Here is a 27426-nt window from a genome sequence, read left to right as displayed (position 1 = left end):
TTCTTTGTAACTCAGAATGTATAAACAAACATTTGCCTACATATTTCATTTGTTCCATGTGCTACCAGTAGATGTTCTGAACTTGCTTGCTGAATAACTTTGAGCTGTGCATACAGTGCCGTACAAACTGCTAGGCAATTGTTGTTTATCTAAAGAAAAGCCAAGAAAGGCAGGTTGACTCAAATGACAGCTATAAGCACCAGTACATAAGTACAGAACAAATCCAAACAAAAGTGTAAACTACACACAATTAAAAAAATACTTTGGTTTTGACCTTGACTCAACGAGGGAAGTGTCAGTAGCAAAAAAGGCACTAGTAACTTACAGGCTCATTTTCAATATATAAAACACAAAACGTGTATTCAGGGAGAGAGCTGGCAGACTAGTTACAGCTCAGTGGACTGCATACATGACATGAAAACTACCATGTGCTCACTTCAAGACAGAACCAATAATTAATGTTTTGATTAAATTGTGTTCTGTAGAAGCAACTCTAAAAGCACTTACCATGGCATTGCAACTTATGGCAGCAATCAGTGTAGTCAAAACATTTAAATTTTCAGTTTAAAGTAGGGCTTTGTTTTGTTTTTTTTTTCTTTTTTGCCATTATGGGAGCTAAATAGCAAACCTGCCACTGTTTAAAAATAAGCAAGTTCAAATAGATTAAAATTAGTTTATAAAAAGTAATAAAGATTAATGACTTTGAAGGCTTGTATCAAGAATTCCCCGTCTCTTAGCCCAAAAGTATCTCTGTGTCTCGGTCATCGGCACATCTTCTGAGTGAGTATTCAGCACTGTCACAGGTTAGCACTGAAGCCAGTATTAATAGATAAGCTGGTCTTTTTCTTCTCAAAGAATCTGAAGATGTGATATCTATTAGCTCATTTGATCAAAGAAAATGCTACTTTGTTTAAAGAATCAAGGTCTAATAAGGAATTAATTGGCATTAAATGTACACTTTTATTTTCAGAACTACATTAAAGTCATTGACTTCTTTGAAAGGATACAATCTACTCCATTTGACTGTTTATATTTATTATGAAGATATGAATGCTACTTACTGTGTAAGTTTACTTTTATATTAAAAAATAAAGAGTTTTTTTTAGTTTTTCTCTTTATATTTACATTTAAGATTTTTAAGATTATTTTTATTGATTATTATTGTTATTATTGAATGACCCTTTGATTACTTTTTTTTTTCTGATTTAAAACTTCTTTGGTTAAACTTAACATTTATGGGCATTTTGGTAAGTAATACATAAAATGTTCCAAAAACTAAAATTAATTGCTAAAAAAACTAAAACTAAATTAAAACAAAAAAATTCAGACGTGAGCATAATAAAACATTTAAAAGTAATAGTACAATATCTAGAATATTGTTTCATATCACCATCAATATCATTATTGCAAAAATGTCCTTAAGTATTTTGATATAATTTTAAAGGCCATGTCATGCATTGCTAAACAAGACCCACCTGAACTGGCTGCCCATCACGCCATACCATACCCTCTCCATCACTTTCCCATAAGAAGTGAACCTCTTTCCCATGCCATTCATCTGGAATACTAAGACAAACTTTAAACCAACAAGTCCACCAGCTGGTAAAAAACAAACAACAAGAGAAAATGCATTAGCCCCAAGAGTACTGATACAGAAAAGAGAATCTCAGAAAGACTTGCAAACCATGCAATACTTACGTGAGTCCATAGCCATCACCAACTTTAGCTGGCTGGAAGGTCTGCTGTTCAGCTTCTGAGAAAGGAATCCGATTTGGAGTTGAGAATACAGAAAGGGACCTCACTGGAAACGTAGCACCATAGAGCCTTATGGAGAAGACACACAAAAAAAAAAAAAAAACTGTCACATAAGGTACAGGGACAACTTAGTTATTAGTTAACCAAACAGTCATGATGGACTGAAAGGTAGCATGTCAGTAAGGTTTCTTAAATTCCGAAATATATTTCCTTTGCAATTAAAACAAATAAACAAGTACAGTACTTGTATTTAAAGGTATCTAGTATATTACACTATGGTTTATTTGATAAGTAGGTAAATGTCATTTGTGGCCTCTAGAGAGTGCTATTGTGCCAAACTCAAATGTTGGCTGGGATGCAAAAATAATTAAAAGGAAAAATCTAGTCCTTTATGTGAGAGTGTTACTAGGTTAGTTATGTATATATGTCTGGTTCTGCCCTACCAGTCAGAGCTTACATATATATTACATGCTAGCTTACTTACCGCCTGGTGTGAATTTGTCACATTGAATCTTCCATCATACCTCAAAGTATGTATTCATGTAGAGCAAACTCTGTATGAGAGAATGCATTACTAATGTGCATGCACTGAGGTGAAGTTCAGCACATAAAAATTCATTTGCAATAAGTCAACTTAGAGGCTACCAGTAACGAGTGCAGCTCACAACAGTTAATCTGTTGTCAGTAGTAATCACACCACAATCACTACCTGGGAGAAGCGATAGTTTTCCCAAAATAAAACCTCTAATATCTTAGGTCCACATCACCTTACCTGGATAATTTCAGGATAATGGTTGATTTCTCAGCAATATATGACTTTAGAATCAGTATGCTTTATAAAGCAAAGCATCTCTGTGACTTTTAAGAATTTAAAAACATGGGAGCGAAGCAAGGAAGGCACAATGGCACAGCATTTCAGCTGTATAGAAAATTTTTAAATCAAAACGGTTTTCTCTATCTAGACTCCAGAGGTTCCCCCTGTTAATCTATGGCTAATCTACTGTCCCTTATATTTGTATACACCACTGGAACCAACTGCTGTCTAGGAGCATTTTCAACCCCACAGCCCAAAACTGCTAAGGTATGCAGCAGCCTCTTGCAACTTTGACAAACCAATACAGGAAATTCATGGATATGTTATTTTATTTCTCTTTTTACCAGAACAGCTAACTATTGGTCTTAAATATTATAGCAAAAATGTATTTGCTTGTTTACTACTACATAATTCCAGAATGAAACATTCTCCTTATTTTAGAATATAAAGTGGATTAGAAAATGGATGGATAGATTAACACTTGACCAAACAGGGTTTACTTTAAGACCTACCACAATAAAACATGAAATATATTATAGACAAGGGACCCCACCATAAAGATGAACTTTTTTTTTTTAAATGAAAATGCTCTGTGCAACACCTATAAATCCCAACAGGTAATATAGAACATTTTTACACATAATATGTTCATTTGCTTTTTTAACAGGAATATGTCTATGGAACATATAAATAATGTAACCAGCATACATTAAGCTAAATGAATGCCAGCACAGCTCAGTATGGTGCCTAGTACCAATAAGGTGGAGAATAACTGCATTTTCTACACTTATACTAAAAAGAGATAAAATAAGCGAAGGTAACATAACAAGGCCCAAGAACAAAGGGACAGGATCAGGAAGTGGTAATGCCAGCATGTCACAATGCCAGTGTAGAAGGAGAGACACTGCCAGGGTGGGCAGCTAAACCTGGACACCAGAAAAAAAACAGGTTCAGGTGCATTTGAGAAGAAAGACCTGCCTCAGAGGAAACTGGCATTCATCCCATTGCACTCAACGTCTGGCCAGTAGCCACACAACCTAGAAAACGATCAGTGAGCTAAATAAGCTGTTTTCCAGACTGAGCATTTACTAATACTGGTATATGTAAGTTTAATGTTGTTACAGTACCATCACGGAGTACTACTGTAAATTTGCCATCTTCTGCAAAAAAAAAACTCCACTTTCTAGCAGTAAACTGTAATTGAGCTTGAATCTCATGCTTAGAACTTACCAACCTCCACCACACAAGCAATCTTAATATACCTTTCTAAACAAAATGCTTTATTGAGACTTTTAACATTAATGGTGACGAATGCATTTTTAGGCATCAACATACAAACTGCAAGTGAGCTTTAAAGACGCTGGATCTGCTACTTCAATAAATAAATAAATAAATAACATGATTATAAGAGTATCAGATTTGATTTTAGACAAAACGTTACACACAAACACAGTCTTCTCCAGTAATACTATTCATCCCCTCTGCAGGGCCGTTCTTAGGCATAGACAAAGTAGGTGACCGCCTAGGGCCCCCACTGCCAAAGGGCCCCACCCGGCCATTATTTTTTTTTTTAGCCGTAACCAAATACAACTTACAGGTCCATATTTCAGAAGTACAAATTTTCTCTGGTGGGGGAATTATCAGTATGGTTACGTGCTAGCAGAGATAAAATAGTGATGACAGGCAGCATCAACAGTGACGGTGGGGCCTGACATAGTGGACGGGGCCCCAGTGGGAGGGCAGGTCATGCTCCTCGTCTGCCAGGGCGTCTGTGCAAAAGATCGATCATACTATAAATAGCGGAAGCTGAGAGGATAAAACCATTCCACAAAGCGGCACGACTCTGTTAAAGCTGTGCGCTTTCAAGTAAGATTGATTTATGCTACATTGATTGAGATCTCTGAGATGCAAGAACAGAGGCTGCCACTTTGGCAAACCAAATTAAACGTTGCCCTTTCTTGGTGTCATTAGTAATCTGGTATGATCTCTTGGTGCAAATTAATATTGTCAGCAAAATATTGCCAAGTGAAGATACGCAGTTTGACATCACTTTGAACTGCATTCAGAACACAGTCGACTTCTTGAAATCCTACAAAGAAGGTTTCGAATCGGCCCAAGATGCAGCTAAAGAGTTAGCTACAGAACTGGAAATAGACGAGAATGAAATTCACATTTCAACTGCACAGGCCACACGTAGATGGAGAGTGTGGAGACAATTTGATTATGAAGTTCATGATGAGCTGAACTAATTTGACAGAGTGCTGCGATGTTCTTTGCAATGTCTTAACAGATGAAATTAGTGGGTCCGATATTGATGCTTATGATTTATGTGCCGAATTGTGCAATTAAGCAAATTTGGTTCCACAAATTATTTCTGCTCTTAAAAGTTTGCAATTCATACACAAGAACAATTTGCAAGATTCTTTCCCAAACGTCTTTGTTGCATTACGTATCGCTTTGATAATTCCTGTAACTGTCGTGTCTGCTGAACGCAGCTTTTCAAAGCTCAAGCTGATTATGAGTGACCTGTGAACAAGCATGACGCAAGACCGATTGAATGGCTTAGCATTAATATCAGTAGAGCATGAAGTCATCGACTCCCTTGATTATTCACACTTGATCAAAGAATTTGCAAAAATAAAAGTATGCAAGGTGTTTATACGTTAAAGGTTTGATTTACATGCTACGTTAGGTATAGTCAGTAGGTTCCTTTGACATGTTCCTCTCAAATCTGATGTATATAATATGTAATCATAAAATTATAAGCTATAAATCACTAATTATTACGCATTTATATCAAACAGTCAAAGTCAAAGTGAACTTTGTCATCTCAACCATATACAAGTATACAGATAGACAAAATTGCAAAGCTCAGGGTCCGCAGTGTAACAACATCATGTGCAAATAACAAATTAAAAACAGAATTAAAATTTAAAAATTAAAACACAAAACAAGACAAGACATTGTGCAAAGATAGGACAAAGAAGTAGCAACAATATTGATGTGTAAGATATGTAATATAATAAATAAATAAATAATAGATATAGATTATACAGAGATTATCAGTGTATGATAATAGTTGTTTAAGACATTTGTAAACAATGACAGGTCAGAACGTTTCACAGCAGAAGGATATCAGGAGTGTTAAAATACTTAAAGGTCAGTATGAGATAAAATAATTATGCATTCATACGGATAAAATAATTATCATACATTAATGTGGATAGAAACAGCAGGTACCTTTGCCTAGGGCCCCCAAAAACCTGAGAACGGCCCTGCTCTCTGTTAACTACGGGCTGACACTGACCATTTTGTTTCAAATGACATCGTGCGCATCATTCATGACAAATGCTTTAAACTGATATTTGACCAACTACGCTGGTCACATGTGTCATTGTTGCAAAGCAGTATACTTGGTTCGCTTTATTTCTTAAAGCTTCTTATACATTTATAGCAGGTGTACTCCTTAACTGTGGTCTTACAAGTCAAAGGCTACCGTACTTTGAACTTTGCATATGTTACTGTATTGCATACATATAATTATATAGCTAGAGGACATTCAATACAAAAAAGAAAAAAAAGCTGTCAAAAGCCGTTTCACACATATAATTAATCAATAAAAGAACAACAGACGAGCCAATCACGTCATGCACTAGTATACTAATGCACCACAAAGACTCATCAAGTATCCCGTGTCGTGTCAATCACAGCAGTTGCTATAAAGCAGGCGACCAATTCGCCATCACCTCGCTTACCTGCCCCTTAGATTGCAGTCTGTGAAATACACATCTGAAATAAATTTCTCTGCCCGCTCTAAGAGCGTTCTACGGTTTTTTAAGACTGGCTGGTGATACATGTTGCAAAGACAGTAACTTAAAGTGCAGAACAACACATCGGGGTTACGTCGCGTTTCCAGTGAAATGTACATGCGACTCTACGGTCACGTGGCACGGAAGTGGCTTAGCAGTTGGATATTATTGGCGGAAAACGCACAGGCTAAGGGAGCGTCTGCAAAAATTCGACTTACAGAATAAGCGTGGCGGAGGCGTGAAGAGGTATTTAGGGAGTGTCAACTTCAGCACAAAATTAAATTGAGAAAACGGATTCTTACCATCTAAAATGCATAAACTGTTACTCCCTTCAGTGCAGTTTTTGCATAACTAGTTTTTAATTTCTCAGCTTATACAAAAACATAGAAACTGGGAAAGAGCAGTTTGCTTAACTATGGAAGAAGTCTGATGTAAAGAATAAATCGGTTGGTATTACTAGTGTGGTGCTGAGGTGTCACCCGTTGCATGGCTAAACGCGGGTACAAATCTGGATCCTGAGTTGGTTTGTCGTGTGGTGGGTGCGGCAATGCGCTGTATCAGCGCGGGCTCGTAACCTCTTCCTCCTCCTCCTCCTATAAACATCTGCAGCCACAGGGGGCCCCCCAGGACTGACACTAAGAACCACTGATGCAGACCTCCACGGGTGACCTGACGTTCATTCTGAATGCTTTTGGAATGCTGGAGGGAACCTGTGAGGCCAAAGACAACATGCAAACTGTGCACAGACAGTAATCAGGCTGTACTTCAAACCCTGCCCCTGTGGTACGGTGCTAATAAATTGGTCAAATTTGAGATTCTTATTATTTTTCTCCTGTTTATCATTTTTGAACTATTTCATGCATTAATATTTTGCTTTTCTGTAATTCGTCCCATTTTTAGCATTATTCTGCCAGTTTCATTTTGTGTTCCGTTTGCCTACCCCATATTTGTGATGTTTTCATGGCTATGTCCATATTGTTTACTGTTACTATGTCTGTTGCCAGTCACATGGCACAGAGGTCACGTGACAAATTGTGTCAATCTTCCCCACCTAAATGAGATGATGATGTGCTAAGCTTATTACTTAAGTATTTGGATTGATGCAGTGCTAATTGCTAGGCCAAATAGATCCCCAAATTCTTTTGTCTTTTTTGTACAATGTTTATTTTAGATGTCTGTTTAAGACACTAAGCCATTTGGTGTCTGTTTCTGTTTTGGCATCTCAATCATTTTCACCTCCTTTTATTGCCCTTCGCAACATTTTTGACTGTCATTCTGTTAGTAATTTTGGGTCATCTCCTGGTCACTCTTTCTCAACTGTCCTTTTCCGGACATTAGTACCACCAGAAGAGAAACTGTCTTGAACTGAGAGTCCCAAAACATGTAAGTGTAAAAAATATTTCCTAAAAAGCCCACTAGAGGGGGGAAATCCCATCAAAACCCCAGAAAAAGGGCCATGCAGAATCTTTATAAAATAAAATGTTTATCCTTCACCAAAAAATGTTTCTCAACTAGAAATGAAGCTCCATGGAACACAAAGTCAAAAAGGAATTCTCTGTAACAAATAGATATATGAAGGCAATCCAAATCAAACAAGTTCCAATACAGATTCCAAAAGCAAGGTCAAAAAACAGAGCAGAAGGTCTCTGGAAATCCAAAGAAATAAAAAATAAACACAAATAAACTCACCAACACTATAGCATATTCACAATAAACTATCAGGAACCATCAAGAACTATGGAAGGTCCTCCAGTTTTACAGGGCAGATGGTAGTTCCTGGCAGTGACTGGAAGGTGACCTCGTTTCTTAGGTGGACCACCCACAAAACACATGCAGCATAACACAGTTGCAGATACAGACACATCAAATGTAGAAAATACTGCAAATCACAAATAAAAGAAAATAAAGCAAAAAGGTTCAACAAAGCCACAAAGCAAGCATTTGAACTCCAGCCACGGGAGGAACCCTGGCTAAGATATAACAAAAACTACTAGAATATATGCTAGTGCTTAACTATTTTATTATATGTTTTAAAATCACTTGCAGTCTAATGCTTATTTATTGATCCAGTGACCTTGTTTTTGTTCAGAATGTGTCCTACTTTTGCATAGAGGTAGCTGAGTTCTAATATACTCATTTGTAATTGTAATTATTAATTGTTAAGTAATTGTGTTCAATGAATTTTTAAATTTATTTTTGCACCATCTTTCAGTAACTTTTTTTGTCAAATTCTGATAAACTAAACACTTTTTTATCATCCATGCATATTTTAGAGTTTTACATGCTTTATGCTAGATGTCTTCCATAACTATGCAATTAATATCTCTCTATTATAAAAGAAAATCTTGAGATGAGACGAGACTATTGCCAAGAGATTTTTTTCAAGTCCCGCCCTCCTCTCAACCATTTCTGGCTAATGGTCCAAGACCACGGCCCTCTCACTTCTCATTCATGTGAGTGCTTTTGTCAGACAAACATAGTTCCTGCGCTCTCAGCTCTTATAAATTTTTACGTTTTAATCACTTTAAGTTCCCAATAAAAGAAAACTATTATGTCCAAATCTTATTGAAGAATTTCATCCCGAAAGGTTATCAACAGAAGAAATGAGTGCACAGGCAATCCTAGCACTGAGAAACAATGAAGCCAAACGAATTAACGTGAAATTTGTTGATCAATTACAGGTTAAATTGGTTAAATGTGTATCAATAGACTATGCTGAAGCAGTTGGTGGTGATGGTGCAGAAGATGAAAACATCAATTTATAATATCCTGTAGAATATTTATAACTGTTAACATCATCCGGTCTTCCACCTGCCAAATTACTGTTGAAAGAAGGATCAATCGTAATGTTATTGCATAATTAATGTATGAGTGATGGGCTATGTTGATCAGTTGTATTGAAAATTGGATGAACAATTCTAACATGTAAAATTTTAACAGGTGACAAGAAAGGTAATGTAGTACATTTTCTGTGGGTAACAGTAGACACCAAAGGAGATCTTGATATAATAATTCTTTGTATTTATATAGCGCTTTTCTCACTACTCTATGCCATTCGTATTAAAATGTTTACAGTTTCCCATTAGAATAGCTTTTTGCTATGACAATTAACAAATCACAGGGACAAACATTCAAAAACGTCAGTTTATTTATTAGAGAGAAAGATTCGAAAAAAAGAAAGAGGCACAATTTAAATTAGTGCAGACAAAAGTCAGTATAAAGTGCATTTGTAAAAAGGATAAGCTCAGGACAGTTGCATCCTTTAGAGCAATAATCATTTATTTAAAACATTTATACAAACGTGTAAGCCTAAATATATAGAAACGATTTCACCCAACGTTACTGAGGCAAACTCTATTCATTGTAACAGAGTGGTGTAGTTGTAAAAATTCTGAATCTGAACCTACTGTGCGCTTTAAAAGCAAGTACATCTGGTAACTTGACATTTAAAAATCCAAAACAATAATGCAAAACTCTTTACTATGTATGGATTCAACAAAGTGAAAATGTCATCTAGATGTTAAAGCAGTTGGAATATAAAGCATCACGTTGCCAGTTTAATCTCACCGTGAGACCCTAAGTAAATCACTTAAGCTACTTGAGTTCCAGTTGCAAAAACTTTCTGTATTACTTTGTGTTTTATTTTAACTGCATTATGCATAGTGCCATGTAGTTACAAATTATTATGCATAATGATTGCTGTCATTAACATTGGTACCATGTTGTTTTGCTGAACCAGGTCGCGGGGAAACTGATGCACATCACAATCAAAAATGCTTCTCAAATAAAACTACTTTACTAACAAAAAGAACTCTCAATCCTAAAAGTCCTATACAGGTAACTAAAAAAAGTTAGACAATTAAACAATTAGTCATCTAGGACGCCACTTTCACTAATTTATTTGGTCGTCCACATGGCTGATGGCGCTGCTAGCGCCGTGATAAAGTTACGCGAACACGAGCGATGCCATTGTTGCCCAGTCGACACGATACGTCAGCGCGTCCGCCCTATTGGCAAAAGTTCCATTGAAACTAATACAGGTAGACGTGGAAACAGGGTTTTCTGATGAAAAAAACAATAACGTTTAAAACAGTATCGTTTACATAGAACATTTTGGCGAATAGTTTAAATGTAATTATTTATATCCATTTATACACTAATAATGGAAATCTTCCATTTAAGTAACATTTCTCGGACTGCCTTCTTCCATCTCCGAAACATTTCTAGACTTAGTCCTGTTCTTACGCAACACAGTACTGAAGTATTGGTTAATGCCCTAGTCACCTCACGTATAGATTACTGTAATGCTATTATATCTGGCATCCCACAAAAACTTATCCATCGCTTACAACGTCTTCACAATTCTGCTGCCAGGATAATAATCTGCTGTTCTAAATTCACTGAACATATTACACTTATTCACTCTCAACTTCACTGGCTCCCTATTAACTACAGAATACAATACAAAATACTGCTCTAAACATTTAAAGCTCTCCAGAACCTCACTGATCTCCTACAGACTTGCACTCCTCTCGCTCACTCAGATCCTCCTCTGCAGCTCGACTTTCTGTAGCACACGTCAGACTCAGTGCTATGGGAGCTCGAGCGTCCTCTCATAGTGCTCCTCAACTCTGGAACTCTCTTCCCACTCATATACGTTAGCTCGATTCAATAACACATTTTAAAACTGCAGATTAAAACTTATCTTTTCTAACTGGCATAACAATTGTGAATTTTGCACTGTTACTGCCAGTTACCTTTGTTTGTTTGCTAATTATTGCTTTTTGATTTATCATTCTCTTGTTTTAATTTTACTAATGTTTAATTTTATTGTAAGGTGACCTTGAGTGCTAAGATTATAAAACGGGATTTTCTAATGGCCAAATATAACCATAACAATTGTTCGACCTTATCTATGAAATGTAATCCCCCGGGATATGGTTTGGAGCGTACAGCGGTTTGTACAATCCCAAGCAGCACATGCGTGAGGGAGGCATATCTTTATCCTTTACTTCACTCCACAGCAGTGCCACTCGCAATATGGCGACGACGTTGACGTATGATGCGGCTGATCATGCGGCGTCTAGTAATTCTATGTCTAAGAGCGATGCCACACTTATCTAAGCAGTTTTTTAGATGTCTACGGTGATCGTTGGGTGTTCAGCAGTAGGAAAGGCGCATGCGCCACAACTCACGTGACCAACCTCTGCTTCACAACAGGGATGTACTCTATAAACTGGGTTGTATGACTTTACTCGAGAAGAAAATCGATTTCATTAACCGTGTTTGGATCTGTTTTACAAAATGACAGTTTGTGTGTTTTTTGGCTGTACGTTCATCGCATTCGGTCCTGCGATTTCATTATTCATATTTACTGTGGCCAGAGATCCCTTGAGGGTTATTTTTCTTATTGCTGGGTGAGTGCCTTTTGATTTATTCATTTATACAATAGTTACGTTATTGAGACCGATACATTGAGACCGGACTTACAAAAGAAAACGTGTCACGGACAGTGAAGTTGAAGCGACTTTAAATGCTCTGTTTTACAATGATCACTCATATGACCTTTATAAATGATTAGTCAGCCGGATGCCTTAAACTGCCGGAGAATTCAGCTACTTCCACAATCCTTAATACTTTTTTTATGAACATTCCTCACTTGCTGCGTAATGTCCTGCCTGCCAGGCTCTGTGCCTGAAGTGGATGGTCAGTTATACAATGTGCGCCCATTTTTTTTTATTGAATTTCTAGTCTAGTGGCTTTGAAGTCTAAATTGTGGCATGAATGGCAGGGGGCTTAATGTGTTTGAGTCCTACTATGACAGGTTTACGCTGTCGGCATGCCTCAGCATCAGAATATTTTTATTGTCATTCTAACAAATACAATGAAATTAGGTGCAGTCCCTGCGGTGTCAAAATATAAATAAGTATAATTACAAAAGGATAGGAAAGGATACGAAAAAATAAGGTAGAACGCAAACATTCAACATAAGACTTTAATTGCACATGAAACACTATTGCATAAGATGTCATCTATTGCACTGCTGCATTGGAGGTGATTAGGGGCATCGCTGCCTGGAGTACTTAAGCATCTCCCTGAGCTAAAGGAGCTGGGTTGCCAGGTGTTAAAGTCAAAATTCCCCATTCAGGAACAAAAGAACTAAACTAAATCGTTAAAGTTTTGTTAAGTAATGAACAATGGCAAATTGTAAAGGAAAGTTTTGTCACTTGTACGATTACAAGTACATTTTGCTGCCAAAGCTACTTAATGAACTAGCGTAGGCTACACTAATATTACATTATTATTATTAACAATCCTTTCCAGCTTTCAGTATGCATTCCTGTACACCATCTGCAAAAAAAAAAAGTCATGGTTTTTACATGAAGGATATTAAAATAAATGGCCAACTTTTGTTATGCAAAACCGGTTAAAGTATTTGTCTTTAATTCTGTTGACAGTATTCTTTAATAATTTTAAAGTTTTACAAACTTACTACTGTACATATAAATCTCTTATGGAAAACATCACTCTAAATATCTGAGGGGAGTTCCAAAAGTCCATGTGCTTTAGTACAAATAAAAGAGATAACGGCAAATGTTTTTGTCTTAGGAAACCTTACTCATTCTCTCCTTCTCCACATAATCACCTCCGCCTTCAAGGCACTTTTACAATCTGTGAATCCATTTTTCAAAATTTTCCCAACAATCATCTTTTTTTTCCCAGCTTTGGCAGGTATAAGCTGCCTGACGTCTTGATCCTCATAGCATTTTCCACACATGTTGGCCTTAATTTTGGGGAAGAGACAGTAATCTCAAGGGTCCAGGTCAAGCAAGTAAGGTGGGGTCATCTAAGAGGTTGATCACAGAGGCACCAGTAAAGGGGATGGCTTGAGGCACAGGAACAATGTGGTGAAACAACTAGTTGCTCACCTTGCACTTGGGGCCACTGCTCTTGAAATTTTTGAAAAATTCTTTAGGAAACATTATAGTGAAACATTTCTTTGGCTAGACTCCTTTTTTTTTTTTTTTGAGTAAACCATGCTCTGCTGTTTTACCTCGGGATACAATTTGAAGAACCAGACTTCACTTCTACCTTCATATCTTGTCTCCATGATGAACTACAAACCTGAAAATTGCAAGACATTTTTAATGAATAGATTAATGGTTAGATAGAACTTGATTTTTCCCCAGGGGGGAATTTGGCTTTTTACATAAGCTCTATAAATAAATAAAATGACTGATATATACACACTATAGACTGAACACACACCAGAATGACTAAAAAGGAAGAAAAATAAATAAATGAAAACTGCTGACTTGGCAGCCCCAGTCTCCGTGAGACATTATACAGATGTATTGTTGCTGGTATAAAGGTGCCTCAGTTGTGTTTCTTGACACACTTCAGATTAATTATTTGTTTGTGAAAGTCCTCAGTGTTAGTGTGTCAGATAGAGGATGTGGAGCATTGTTTATAATGGCACTCAGGTTTGCTTTAATTCTCTCCTTCGCTACTAAATCCAGGGGGTCCAGAGTGCATCCTGTAACTGAGTCTGCCCTTTAATTAGGTTATGGCTTCAGTGGGCCTCTCTTGAAGAGATGTTACCAGCCCAGCACACCACAGCTTAGAAAATCACACTGGCCATTGCAGAATTGTTAGTAGATGGGAAGGATGTCATTTCCCACATTAAAGGAACACGGTCTCCTAAAGGAAAAAGACTGCTGTGCCCTTTTTATATAGTTCTTGTATAGGTTCACTGAAAAAAAACAATCAAAGGGAACACATTTAAAAGTCCATGTCAATGGTCTTTTGAAACCACCCTCATAAAGCAGTGCTGTGTTTTCTGATATGAAGGGATTTGATTTAAAATGAAGTCATTCAAAATTATATTGATCCTAAAAATATTATCACAGTTTTATTTACAAAGCAACAAATAAAACAAAAACAAAGGTAATCTTTTAAATACTATAGTCACTACCTATACACCCTTGTTATATAGTTTATTTACTGTTGAAATTCTGCCTATAACATGGTGCTTTAGGAGTTGTCATTACACATGGTATTGTCATACGGAAATATATTCATCCATCCATTATCCAACCCGCTATATCCTAACACAGGGTCACGGGGGTCTGCTGGAGCCAATCCCAGACAGCACAGGGTTCAAGGCAGAACACAAACCCCAGGCAGGGTGCCTGCCCAGCTCAGGGCACACACACCCACACACACCAAGCACACACTAGGGACAATTTAGGATCACCAATGCACCTAACCTGCATGTCTTTGGACTGTGGGAGGAAACCGGAGCACCCGGAGGAAACCGACACAGACATGGGGAGAACATGCAAACTCCACGCACGGAGGACCCGGGAAGCGAACCCAGGTCTGCTTACTGTGAGGCAGTTGATTCAATTTTAATCTTGCAAAGCTAGGCTGACAACATCACAGAACTGCCCAAGCTAACACCAGCCCTAGATTTGTGTTTTGTCCTTAACTGGAACTCTGACTCTTGATAATAAAGTTAGAAAAGTGAGCAGGGGGAATACAGGCTGTGGTGGGATAAGCAGGCCACACTCGGGTGGCACATCAATCCCTGGTCACTCCGACCCCTAACCAATAATGCATGAGCTTTGAAACGAGTGAGTGGAGCATTGACTGGCATCTGTTCAGTATGTTATTGCTGGATGACGGTTTGATCAAGCATTTGGGAGTAAATGGGGAAGTCAATGTCTAAAAGAAAGGTAATTCACCTAAAAAACTCCATTTATTTTTAAGAAGTCCCCCCATGTTATATTTTTGTCCTTTCATATTTAGCCCATAAAAGCCTTCCCTCTATTTCCCTCTAAAAATGGGGAGTTCTCTTTAATCTGGCAACATTGTAAAGAAGGGGTCTTTTTTAAGTTTGAGGGAAAATGATGTTGCTGCCTGTCTTTGAGTATTTTTAACATAAAAATGTCAGTAAAACCTCTTGTTATGTTGTATCAGGCATTAGTTCCTTACCATTGAAAGGCAAGTGTCCTAACATCTACCTATAATTAATTTACCAAATATTTTAGTGTATCCAACTACACATAAGAGATGCATGAGTGCAGTATCTCTCAAGTCCATAATGTTGACATTAATTTAGTAATTAAATAAGTCTTCTTTCATTTAAGACACCTGGCCATTTCTGGGACCCTCTTTTGCCAACTTTAAAGCTAAATCTCTCTGTCAAACCCATACACTCATTACTGAATTAGCCCTGCAGTTCACTGCCACCCATTCCAGGGCTGGAGATGACCGTGTGCCCAGTATTTATAGGATGAACTTCAGCCCCTGTGAACCAGAATTTGATTAAGCAGGTTAGAAGATGGGTGAATAATTACTCCTAATTTTAGATATGAGGAGTCTTTAGGCCAAACACCCTGTGTCCTCTCTAGGAGAGAATGGAAAAGAACATTCAGATACTCTACAATACTCTGATCAGGTGAACAACATGTTCAGTAACTGATACAGCTGTAAAAATGTTTTGGTCTGTTCTTTAAATCAAGATACACGGCCTAAAATGCTCCTTTTGACCATCAGCTTTTTCTGAAAGTGATACGGCTGCGATTTTATGTTTAGGTTATTGTGATATACTAAATGCACGATGAAGGATGGCAATAACCCGTAGTGCTTTGTTATTCACTCTAGGGCCTTTTTCTGGTTGGTCTCCTTGCTGCTCTCCTCTTTGGTGTGGTTCATCGCAGTACAAATCAGCAATAAAGAAAATGCCTCTCTCCAAAAGGGTCTTCTTATATTTGGAGTCGTGTTGTCAGTGTTCTTGCAGGAAGCCTTCCGTTTTGGCTATTACAAACTGCTGAAGTAAGTCATTTCCAACAGCTAAGTATGCTTAAAAGAAAGTGAAGCACGTATTATTTTCTGTATGTGTCTATAATGTAATCTTGGTTTTTTTTTTTGTTTTTTTTTTCTGCTATATTTTTTTCTTTTTTTTTTTTGCTTATTAATTGTCTTTTTAAACTGCAGGAAGGCTAACGAAGGCCTAATGGCTTTGAACCAAGATGACACAATGCCAATTTCAATTCGGCAACTTGCATATGGTAGGTCCCCAGTTCAAAAATGTATTAATACATTATCTGTCAGATATAACAGAGGTTAGTTTTAATATGTTTTTGAGAGGATGGTGGCTCAGTGGTAGCGCTTATGCTTCACAACAAGAAGGCCGGGGTTCCCATCCCAGGTCCTTCCTGCATGGAATTTGCTTGTTCTCCCCATTTCCGCGTGGGTTTCCTCCAGGTGCTCTAGTTTCCTCCCACTATCCAAAGACATGCAGTTTACGTGGCTTGGCTGTGCTGAACAGGCCATAGGATGTCTGTGTGTTTGCCCTGCGGTGGATTGTGGTCCTGTCCAGGGATTGGTTCAACCTTCTACCCTGTGCTTGCTGGGTAGGCTGACATGACCTTTATAAAAAACGGATGCATGTTTTGATCTTAAACATAGTAATACACTTTAACATCAATGATGTGTCCCACATAACTGGTATGTAGTAGTAGTTTACACCTTTTCATTAGTTCATAATCCATCCATTTTCTAACCCGCTGAATCCGAATACAGGGTCACGGGGGTCTGCTGGAGCCAATCCCAGCCAACACAGGGCACAAGGCAGGAACCAATCCTGGGCAGGGTGGCAACCCACCACAGGACACACACAAACACACCAAGCACACACTAGGGCCAATTTAGAATCGCCAATCCACCTAACCTGCATGTCTTTGGATTGTGGGAGGAAACCGGAGTGCCCGGAGGAAACCCACGCAGACACGGGGAGAACATGCAAACTCCACGCAGGGAGGACCCGGGAAGCGAACCCGGGTCTCCTAACTGCGAGGCAGCAGCACTATCACCGTAATCCATAATCATTTATCTTTTTTTTTTTATGTTTTAAAAGTTTACTGTATATTGAATTATATTGAATTGTTCCTTTTTCTGTCTTGTTATCTATAAATGCACTTTGGCATATTATTAATTTCTGTTCACCTTACTAAGTCCTTGTTTTACTTACTCAAAATGTAATACTTTTTACTTTGAGATTTGGTATGTAAAAGGATTTCACCTTTTGGAAAAGCTTGTATGGTAACATTTGTAAATGTATCATTATAAATTGTGATTTTTCTTGATCATTTAATAGGTAATACATATATTGTGCTTCTCTTACTGCTAAAATGTTGTTTTCTTATGTACAAAGTCCTATATTAAATATTTTTTATGTGAATCTTAATACATTAAATAATATATCCTTTCAGTCTCTGGCTTGGGTTTCGGTTTTATGAGTGGAGCATTTTCAGTTGTCAACATCTTAGCAGATTCTCTTGGCCCCGGCACAGTGGGAATTTATGGCGATCCTCCACATTACTTTGTATCTTCAGGTAAGGTGACATTTTCTCTCCTACTTCACATAATTAATTAGGTTAAACTTTTATCTGACTTGCAGTAAAAATTACTGCTGATAAAGCAATAAATGTGTCTTTGCTTTAGGTATTATGAATCCAATATTCTTGTGTATTGGGAACAATGCAGGGCACATTTACAAAACCACACTCGTTAAATAGTGCTAAATTAAAATGACATTATAACTTAAAATATGGTATTTTTGAGTAAACAGTAGCCAAATTCTTAGAAAATAGTAATTTACTTAAGATGCATTATTAATTGGGCAGCGCGGTGTCACTGAGTTTAGTGTTTTTGCCTCCCTGAATCACTGGCCCAGGCCCTTCTGGTGTGGAGTTAGCAGTTCTTTCTGTCTTTATGTGGTTTTTATGCCAGATATTCTGTGTTTCCACCTGTATCCCCTAAGTTAGGTTAATTGTCAATTCCAAATTTTCCCAGTTTAAGTGAGTTTGAATGTGTGTATGTTTCTTGAACTACCACCCCACCAAGAGCTGACGGCCACCTTATAATGAATGCTTCAATTGTAGCCACCTATGGCCAGTCAGTTCTTGTACTGGATGGCTGTATGTGGAGATAGAGATGGACAGTGTTTTTTAATACTTGAGTAGAATAAAAATATTAGGGCTGGGCAAGTTAAAGCGTTACTATTGTGTTAACGCATTAATTAATTAACACCGATTAATTATTTTATTGCGCGTTAATGTGGTTTTTGTTACTATTATTATTATTTTGAAAGCCTCAATCTCACTAGTGATCTATAGAGAACAGGGATCTTCTTGTTACAGCACTCTTCTATATGCTTTTGCTAGAAGGAAAGTTAACTTTGTTGATTTGACCTCAATTCCCTGTGCGTGTATGAGGAGCGAAGAGCAAACAGCTTCTAAAATGGCCTGTGGACAGATACCAAAGTGAAGGCTCAAAGCAAAATAATCCGTGGATGACTTTTTTCGTATTATCGCTGAATCGGACTCCGATTTTGTTGCAAGTGATCTGGAGATGAAGATCGAAAATGAAAGTGAGGAATCGGCATCAGCTGATCGGTCCCCAGCTGGTCGTGGTGCTAATGCACCTATGGCAAAGTTCGCCTGAGAGGACAGACACTTACAATGACAGGAGGTACAAACTATATTGCGTCTCACTGCAACTTCCACCCCTGCCCACCTGTCTCACAAAGACAGCCAGGCAGCCAGCCCACTGTGCATTCCTGCTGGCCGTCGAGCCGATGCTGCCGCAAACTGCAAACAGGCGCCACCAGCAGGCACAACAGGCAGCAACAGACATTTTATGTTCATTTATGTGTGATACCATTGCTTTGGGCGCTTTTCAGAAAACTAGGGGGCTTTGCCCCCTGCTCACTTTGCTTGAACGCACCAACCAACCTCCCTCCCCTAAACCCCCACCCCAGGGTGCGCTACGTGTCAGCCACTTCGCATCTCTGCCATTCGCATAGTGCTGCCGAGCTGCGTGTTCTGCTTGTCGCACTGTGCGTCGATCATTTAAAAGCCTGTACAGCAGCTGTCCTTTTGTTTCACTGCCTTCTCTCGTGGGACATTAAAGTGTCTTTTTGAGAAGATCACAGCTCAACCCCAGATTTTTTTATTATAATAGAGAGACATATTAGCCCTCAAGGAGCGGCTACTGAAAATACAACTGTTTATGCTGTTCCCTGATAAAAGAAAATGTTTCTGCTGGTATCTGTTCAGATAAAAAAGAAAATATTTAGAATTGTTAACTTGCTGTTGCTCGAGAGGTGCCTGTTATAATGTTATGATCGTGGCTCTGGACTCTGAAGGTAACTTGTTTTTCTATAACAAACTAGATAAAACATTAATGCCCTGGCAGTGGCAAATGGCTTTGGTTTTATATTTGATTTGATTACATTAATGTTTAAGTTGAGATTTACAAGAAATATTTTAACTGCCACTATGTAAAGGGAATACTGCTGTTAAAAAGCACCTTATTTGTTTAAAGTGTTTGCAAACCAAATGCACACAATGCACTACTTTTGAGTTCATTATTGAATTTTGCGTATAACAATGTAATTGTTGTGATTGTCAATTAATCGCAGACAATCATGCAATTAATCGCGATTAAAAATTTTAACTGCTGCCCAGCACTAAAAAATATACTCCCCAAGTTGAAAAAAAATCCACATATGTAATTTATAGGAGGCACAGCAGTGCGATTGTCTCAAGTTAATCAGTGATTTTAGGCCCTCTGTGAGTGTGAGGTATGGATGTATGCGTGACTGAGCCCTGCAATAGACTGGGACCCTGTACACTGTTTGTCCGTTCATTATGCAAGATGCACTGATCTAGAATTGGATGAACAAAGTTTGAGAATGTTTAAAGTTGTGTCATAGAATACTGTACAAAAGTTTTACGCCACCCAGTTATTATTTTAAAACAAGTTAAGTGGGCAGTATGTGTTTATTTACGCATGGTAACACTATATAACATTTGAATGTTTGGCCAGGACATTTGCATAGCAGAGTATATTCATACATAAAGGTAGCAGGTTGGCACACTGGCTTGCATTGCCACTTTGTAAGTCCAGCATTGTGCTTTTGAATAATGCACCCCAGATGTCATTTGTGTGGGGTTTGCATGCTCAACATGTATCTACATGGATGTTCTTCTGGGTACTCTGGTTTTCCTGCCCCATCCCAAAACACATACAGGTTAGGCTGATTGACATTTTCAAAATTTGGCCCCACAAGAATGTGGTTGTTCCATCCAGGGATGTTTCCTGACTTGTGCCCAATGTTGTTGGCACTTGGTATAGACTCCCGAATTGGATTAAATGCATATTGAGATAACTGCTAAACCATTTCACTATCTGCTAAAGTGTACAGCTGTTAAAAACAATCCACTGGATGGTGGTGTTGTTTCTTGTATGTCTGGCATGGGCATTGGTGTTTAACATTGTGACACATTGCTAAGCACCACCACCTTAAAACAACAAGGATCTGGCCCTGTAAGTGGAGTCTGCACATTCATCTGTGCTCTGAGGGGTGCTCTTGATTGTTATCCACCTCCAAAACTCATGCATGTTAGGTTAGTTGATGGCTATAATCTGGCCGAGTGTTTGTGTCTGATGATTGACTGGCATTCCATGCAGAACTGCTTCCTACTTTGTACCCAATACTTCAGAATATTGTTCAGGTGTTTGCAAACTGAATTAGACCAAGCAGCTTCAAAGAAGTGATGACTGAATAATGCTTGTGTAATATGCAATTGGAGTTGTCCAGAGAAACCTTATCAAGGCGTCCACACTTAAATGTATTTTTTAGGCAAGCATAAGTATTTGTTCACATTTTCAGTATGCTTTTATTGTGTTTGAATGTGCTTTATAAAATACCAGGTTGTAAAATTTATATATCTGCTCACTCATATTTCTCTGAATGTTAGTTTGATTTTGTACACAGAATACATACAGTGGGTATAGAAAAGAATTTCCAAATATTCCAATTTTTTTTTTTTTTTTGCTTTACAGCCTTAAATGAAAACACACACAAAAAGTATTTCTTCCCAGCTTTACTTACTCAGTGCAGCCTATAACATCTAAGTGAAAAATATCACAGCTACAGTTCAGAAAAATTATAAAAAATCAAAACTAAGACCTACTGAGATTAATAAAGGATCACCTCCCACATGTCAGCATTTTGTTGAACCCCCTTTTGCTTTATTGACATCTTGGAGTCTGTTGAGATACTTCTCTGTCAGCTTTGCACATCTAGACTCAGTAATATTTGCCCCCCAATCTTCTTTACAGTTTAACTGTTCAAGTTTGGTCAAATTGGATGGTGAGCATTGGTGGTCTTCTATCTTCAAATCTTTCCACAGATTTTTCATGGGATTTAGGTCTGGGCTTTGACTGGGCCACACGAGGATATTCGCTTTTTTCTCCTTCAGCCACGGTGTAGTCAATTTTTCCTGTGTGCTTCAGGTTGTTGTCGTGTTGAAAGGTGAGCATTCTGCCCATCTTCAACGTTCTGGCAGAGGGTAGCAGGTTTTCCTCATGAATTTGACGGGATTTTGCCCCATCCATTTTTCCTTCTACCCTAACAAGAGCCCCAGGCCTTGTGACAGAGAAACACCCCCACAACAGGATGCTGCCACCTCCATGCTTTACTGTAGGTATGGTGTGTTGTGGATGGTGAGCTGCATTGGATTTCCGCCACATATACCGTTTGGTATTGAGGCCAAATAGTTCGATTTTGGTCTCATCTGACCATAAGATCTTTTTCCACTTGTCTGGCAAAGCTCAAACAAGTCTTGATGTGGCCTTTCTTGAGCAGTGGCTTTTTCCTTGTGACCCTCCTGAACAAGCCACAATTGTGGAGCGCTTGTGAAATTGTCACATATACACAATAGATAGATAGATAGATAGATAGATACTTTATTAATCCCCAAGGGGAAATTCACATACTCCAGCAGCAGCATACTGATAAAATAAATATATATATATATATATATATATATATATATATATATATATATATATATATATATATATATATATAAAATTAAAGAGTGATAAAAATACAGGTGTAACAGACAGTAACTTTGTATAATGTTAACGTTTACCCCCCACCGGGTGGAATTGAAGGGTCACATAGTGTGGGGAAGGAACGATCTCCTCAGTCTGTCAGTGGAGCAGGACGGTGACAGCAGTCTGTCGCTGAAGCTGCTCCTCTGTCTGGTGATGATCCTGTTCAGTGGATTCTCCATGATTGACAGGAGCCTGATCAGTGCCCATCGCTCTGCCACAGATATCAAACTGTCCAGTTCCGTGCCTACAATTGAGCCTGGCTTCCTCACCAGTTTGTCCAAGTGTGACGTGTCCCTCTTCTTTATGCTGCCTCCCCGGCACACCACCGCATAGAAGAGGGCGCTCGCCACAACCGTCTGATAGAGCATCTGCAGCATCTTATCGCAGATGTTGAAGGATGCCATCCTTTTAAGGAAGTGTAGTCGGCTCTGTCCTCTCTTGCACAGAGCATCAGTATTGGCAGTCCAGTCCAATTTATCATCCAGCTGTACTCCCAGGTACTTATAGGTCTTCACACAGTCACCTCTGATGATCACGGGGTCCATGAGGGGCCTGGTCCTCCTAAATTCCACCACCAGCTCCCTTGTTTTGCTCACAACTCTTTACCATAAAATCCTGTAACTCCTTCAATGTGGCCATTGGCCTCTTGGTAGCCTCTCGTACCAGTTTCCTCCTTGCTCTTCCATCCAGTTTGGAGGGACAGCCGGATCCAGGGAGGGTTCTAGTAGTACCAAACACTTGCTGCTTCTTTATTATGTACTTTATTGTGCTCCTTGGGATAGATAAAGCCTTTGAGATTTTTTTTTGTATCAGTCTCCTGCCTTATGTCTGTCCACAACTCTATCCCTGAGATCTTTTGAAAGTGGCTTGCCATCCATAGTCAGTTATTTGCTGTCAGTTGCACTGCCAAGCAAGGGAATGAATGCTCCAGGAACAGCTTCACTAATCACGCTGATTACAACTGATCACAGGTGGAAGGAAGCCAGTAACCATGGTCTGCAATGGAAATGGTGGGCACTTACACCTGATTGAGTTCAGGAGGGAGTGATCCTTTATTAATCTCAGTGTGTCTTGTTTTTGATTCTTTTGAACTGTAGCTATGATATCTTTCACTTGGATGTTACAGATTGCATTGAGTAAGTAAAGCTGGAAAAAAATATTGGTTTGTGTGTTTTCATTTATACATGTAAAGCAAAACAAAATGGGAATATTTCGAAGGGGGGATTCTTTTCTATACCCACTGTATTTGTGATCTGGACATTAATAATAAGTAGTCTTGTTTTCCATTTGATTTTCCTCAGCCTTCATGACAATGGCCATAATATTACTCCACATGTTCTGGGGAGTTGTATTTTTTGATGCCTGTGAAAAGAAGCAGTGGTTGTCACTGGCTGTGGTGGTTTGCACGCACCTTCTTGTGTCCTGTTTGGTAAGAATTTTTTTTTCCTTTGGTTAACAAAAACAGCTTCAGTTTTCTACAGGAAATAATTACTCGATATCGAATATAAAACTAGAGTTGCCAACTTCCTTTGTATATTATTGACAGTCCTCTAAATACATCAAGAAGAGTGCTCTTAACAAAAGATATATCCACATGTTTTGAGTACAGCTTACTAAGAGAAATGACAATAAAAAAAGTAATGTTTTATTTAAGCCTAAGTGATTGTGAATCAACTTCTCCTGCTTTGGTGCAAATGAAAGTGACAACACGTGCACTGGAGAGGCAACAGCAAGACAACCCCAAGAAGAGAATGGCTTTGCAGGTGGAGGCCACAGACAGTTGCTCTGTCCTTATCCTTCCTGACTGATCCTTCTCTAGTTTCGCGTTTTGCTGTTGTCCTTGTCACTATTGGTACCATGAGGCGGTACCTGCAGCCAATTCAGGATGCACAGGCACGATTACACATCCATACATACTGTCACAAGGTTTTCTGTGTTTCCCGCCACAGTCTCAGGAGCATGGAGGAAATACCAGGAGACGGGCTGTTACACGAGGAGAGCTCACAGGGCCATAGAAGGGCATCAGTCCAGCAGCAGGACTGGTATCTGCTGCTTTGTATGAGAAGGAACAGAACAGGCACTGCCAGAGCTCTACAAAATGACCTCCAGCTGGCTACTGGTGTGCATGTTGCTTACCAAACTGTTAGCAACAGACTCCAGGGTGGCATGAGGGTCTGATGCCCTCTAGTAGGACCTGTGCTCAGAGCCCATCACCATGCAGCTCGACTGGCATTCTCCCGAGAATACCACAATTGGCACCTCTGCCATTGGTCTCCCGTTCTCTTCACAGATGAGAGCAGGTTCACACTGAGCACTTGACAGACGTGAAAGAGTCTGGTGACGCCATGATGAACGTTATGCAGCCTGCAACATCATCCAGTATGATCGATGATCGGTTTGGCAGGTGGGTCAGTGATAGTCTGGGGAGGCATATCCTTGGTGGTCACATAGAGCTCCATGTGCCTAGGCACCACAACCCTGACCACTGTTAGGTACTGGGATGAAATGCTCAGAGCCATTGTCAGACCTTATGCTGGTGCAGGACAATGCTGGCCTCGAGTGGCAAGAGTGTGTACAGTAGGCAGTTCCTAGATGATGGTGGCATCGATGCCATTGACTGTCCTGCGTCTCCCCCAGAAATGAATCCAATTGAAAACTTCTGGAATTTTATGTATAAGTGCATCCAACATGGCTAAGTAGCACCACAGACTGTCCATAAGCTCTGGGAGGAGATCCCCCTGGATTTCCATTGACTTTTGTTCTTGATGAATTACACAGTATTACTTAGTGAAGATTTTCCACTTGAATATTTTGTTCATTGAGATCCGATGTGTGATCCAAGTGTTCCCTTAATATTTTTGAGCAGTAATAATTATTACTTATGAAAAATGCCAGAGCTGTAATCCCACTGTTTGACTTGTGAATGAGATAATTGCGTATTACAGCTAGGACTTTGCATCTGGCTGGCTTCGGGTTCAGGTTCAGGGCCAGGTGAAGTGTGCCTTTTTTCAGCACACTGTTTATGTGTTTTTAAGTGGTCTATTATTTTCATTTTTTATATACCGTATTTGGTTTTGGCTTCAGTTCCGTGGTATCTTTAGTGAGTCAGGCAGTGACCTCTGACTGTGTTGGCCAAGTGAGCAAAGCATTGCCTTTTGCCTTTGGAGGCTCTGCCCTGCATTTAGTTACCTGTTTTGCTCATATTAGGGATGAGGGCCTGCAGGTTATTTTCTTGGTTTTTAGGGCACCACTTGCTGATTCATTTTGTAGTCACCTTATAGCTTTAACAGCTTTGGCGACTCGGTGGCGTAATTATACCACATTATTTTTATGCCACACAGAATCTGACGACGTATGACCTATCCTCATTCCCCACGAACAACACTGCAGTGCGGTTTGCACTGTTACAGACGTACAAGAGGCCTGATTTTTTTTGCATTGTCTTAAGAGAAAGGTGATACACAGAAAGCCATAAAAATGCGGACCTATCTGACAATTCTGTACTTCTGTTTTAGACTTTCCTGAATCCACAATACGAAGGCAGCCTCATCCCAGCCTACGTCATTGCGTTTGTGATGGGAGCCTGGGCATTCTTCATTTCGGGGGGATCACTTCGCAATTTACGGCTCTGCTTGACATGCAAAGATAAAGACTTCTTACTGGCAAATCACCGCCCGAGATAACAATTTGAGAAAATGGCATTCAAAATAAACCAACAGGAACTGGTTACGCTGCAGTGACAGCCATTTTACTTGCATAACAGGTTATTTTTTCTCACCTGTTGCTGCTTTGCTTTTTGTGGCAATATTCAAAAATATTTCATTTTTCTTCAGCTACATGTGGGAGCAACATCTAAAAAAAGAAAACGAGCCATTTTTAACAAAGCCTAAATGAATGAGCAAGCAAGTAGTACCAGCCATAGGACGGAATCGACTAGACCTCTCCTTTCTGGTGGATAAACAACATTCCTTTACAGAAGTTTTATTTGAATTTTGTAAAATTCACTTCTTCTTTTATTTACTGTTTGACGTATTTGATTCTAAAATGTAAATTGGTCGGCCGTTCATGGTACATTAATCAATCGATGCACCAGGCACATGTCTAAACCACAGTGCCGATCGGGAAATAACTTTGCTACCATTCTTGTTTTAAGATGAATATCCTAATATTTCGATAAAACTTTAGATGGCCTTACTGTTTGCTTAATAGCAATTTTCTTAAAAAAAATCATTTTCAAGTCGCACATTAAACCTTTATGTTGAGTTTGACATTTCTACATTCAGCCTTAATTTGTCCTCCGTGATGTGGATGCTTTGTACTTTATAGAAGCAGAGATATTTAAAGATGGATTTGTAAAATTTGTGTGGAGGACAGTACCTCAGTGAAAACTACTGCTACGTGTTGAATTATTTTCTCTCAAGATAACATTTATCAGAGATTTTAAACATGCGTATATTTTGAATGAATACTTCATAACCTGCAGAATCTATCATCAAGATGTAGGATCAGTTTTGCATACAGAAGACTTCTTTCCCTAATTTTGCTCGTTAGGTTGATTTATTTATCATGTTTATTTAGAATTGATTACATTTGTTAGATTTAGGAAACCTCCATGACAGACTGCCAGGAGCACAAGAACACTTCGAATTTTACTGACGGGGCTGCTTACGTTATGGTAAATGACACTTGAATTTAAGTTAGTATTACATTAGTATCCAATTTTAACATAACTAAAACTTTGATTACTAAATAATGTCCAAGAATTTTACATTTTATAAAGAACAATTCACATTTGACCAGTTTATGTACTCAAATCATGCTGTTATCTAATACACAATAAATTTGTTAATAACTTTATTGTGGACATTTCCCTCTGTTTCAGGACTGTGTGCATATGTGAACGGCAGAAGAATTTTATGTCTTTTCTGTGTGCAAGTTTTATTTGTTCATGTTTTTATTTTCACAATTGTGGATCAGCATGCCTACTATATGCAGTGATTTAAAGTTGTGGCCTCATGGATCAAGGACCTGGGTTTGAACTCCACACCTAGTCATAGTCTTGGTGGAGTT

At 38.7% G+C, this 27426-nt stretch overlaps 2 protein-coding genes across 3 annotated transcripts in view; one reads left to right on the top strand and one right to left on the bottom strand.

Moving 5' to 3' along the window:
* man2c1 (mannosidase, alpha, class 2C, member 1) overlaps positions 1-6507 on the bottom strand; it is a 42976-nt gene extending 36469 nt beyond the window's left edge. For both annotated transcript variants that reach the window (XM_039773686.1, XM_039773687.1), the window contains exons 1-3: positions 6325-6507; positions 1699-1824; positions 1476-1599 (exon numbers count right to left, since the gene is read on the bottom strand). In XM_039773686.1, coding sequence (XP_039629620.1) covers positions 1476-1599; positions 1699-1824; positions 6325-6497 — 423 coding nt within the window. In that variant the 5' untranslated portion in view covers positions 6498-6507. The remainder of the gene's footprint in view (positions 1-1475; positions 1600-1698; positions 1825-6324) is intronic.
* A 5050-nt stretch (positions 6508-11557) lies between these two features.
* aph1b (APH1B gamma secretase subunit) lies at positions 11558-26329 on the top strand. The gene is made up of 6 exons (XM_039773685.1): positions 11558-11795; positions 16048-16218; positions 16381-16454; positions 17658-17780; positions 23658-23785; positions 25872-26329. The coding sequence occupies exons 1-6, from the start codon at positions 11683-11685 to the stop codon at positions 26037-26039; spliced, it is 777 nt and encodes a 258-aa protein (XP_039629619.1). The 5' UTR covers positions 11558-11682; the 3' UTR covers positions 26040-26329.
* Positions 26330-27426: the final 1097 nt, after the last annotated feature.

The sequence above is a fragment of the Polypterus senegalus genome, chromosome 12, assembly GCF_016835505.1.
Source record: "Polypterus senegalus isolate Bchr_013 chromosome 12, ASM1683550v1, whole genome shotgun sequence".
Lineage (NCBI taxonomy): Eukaryota > Metazoa > Chordata > Cladistia > Polypteriformes > Polypteridae > Polypterus > Polypterus senegalus.
Note: the sequence above shows the minus strand (reverse complement) of the source record. Positions and strands in the feature narration are given on the sequence as shown.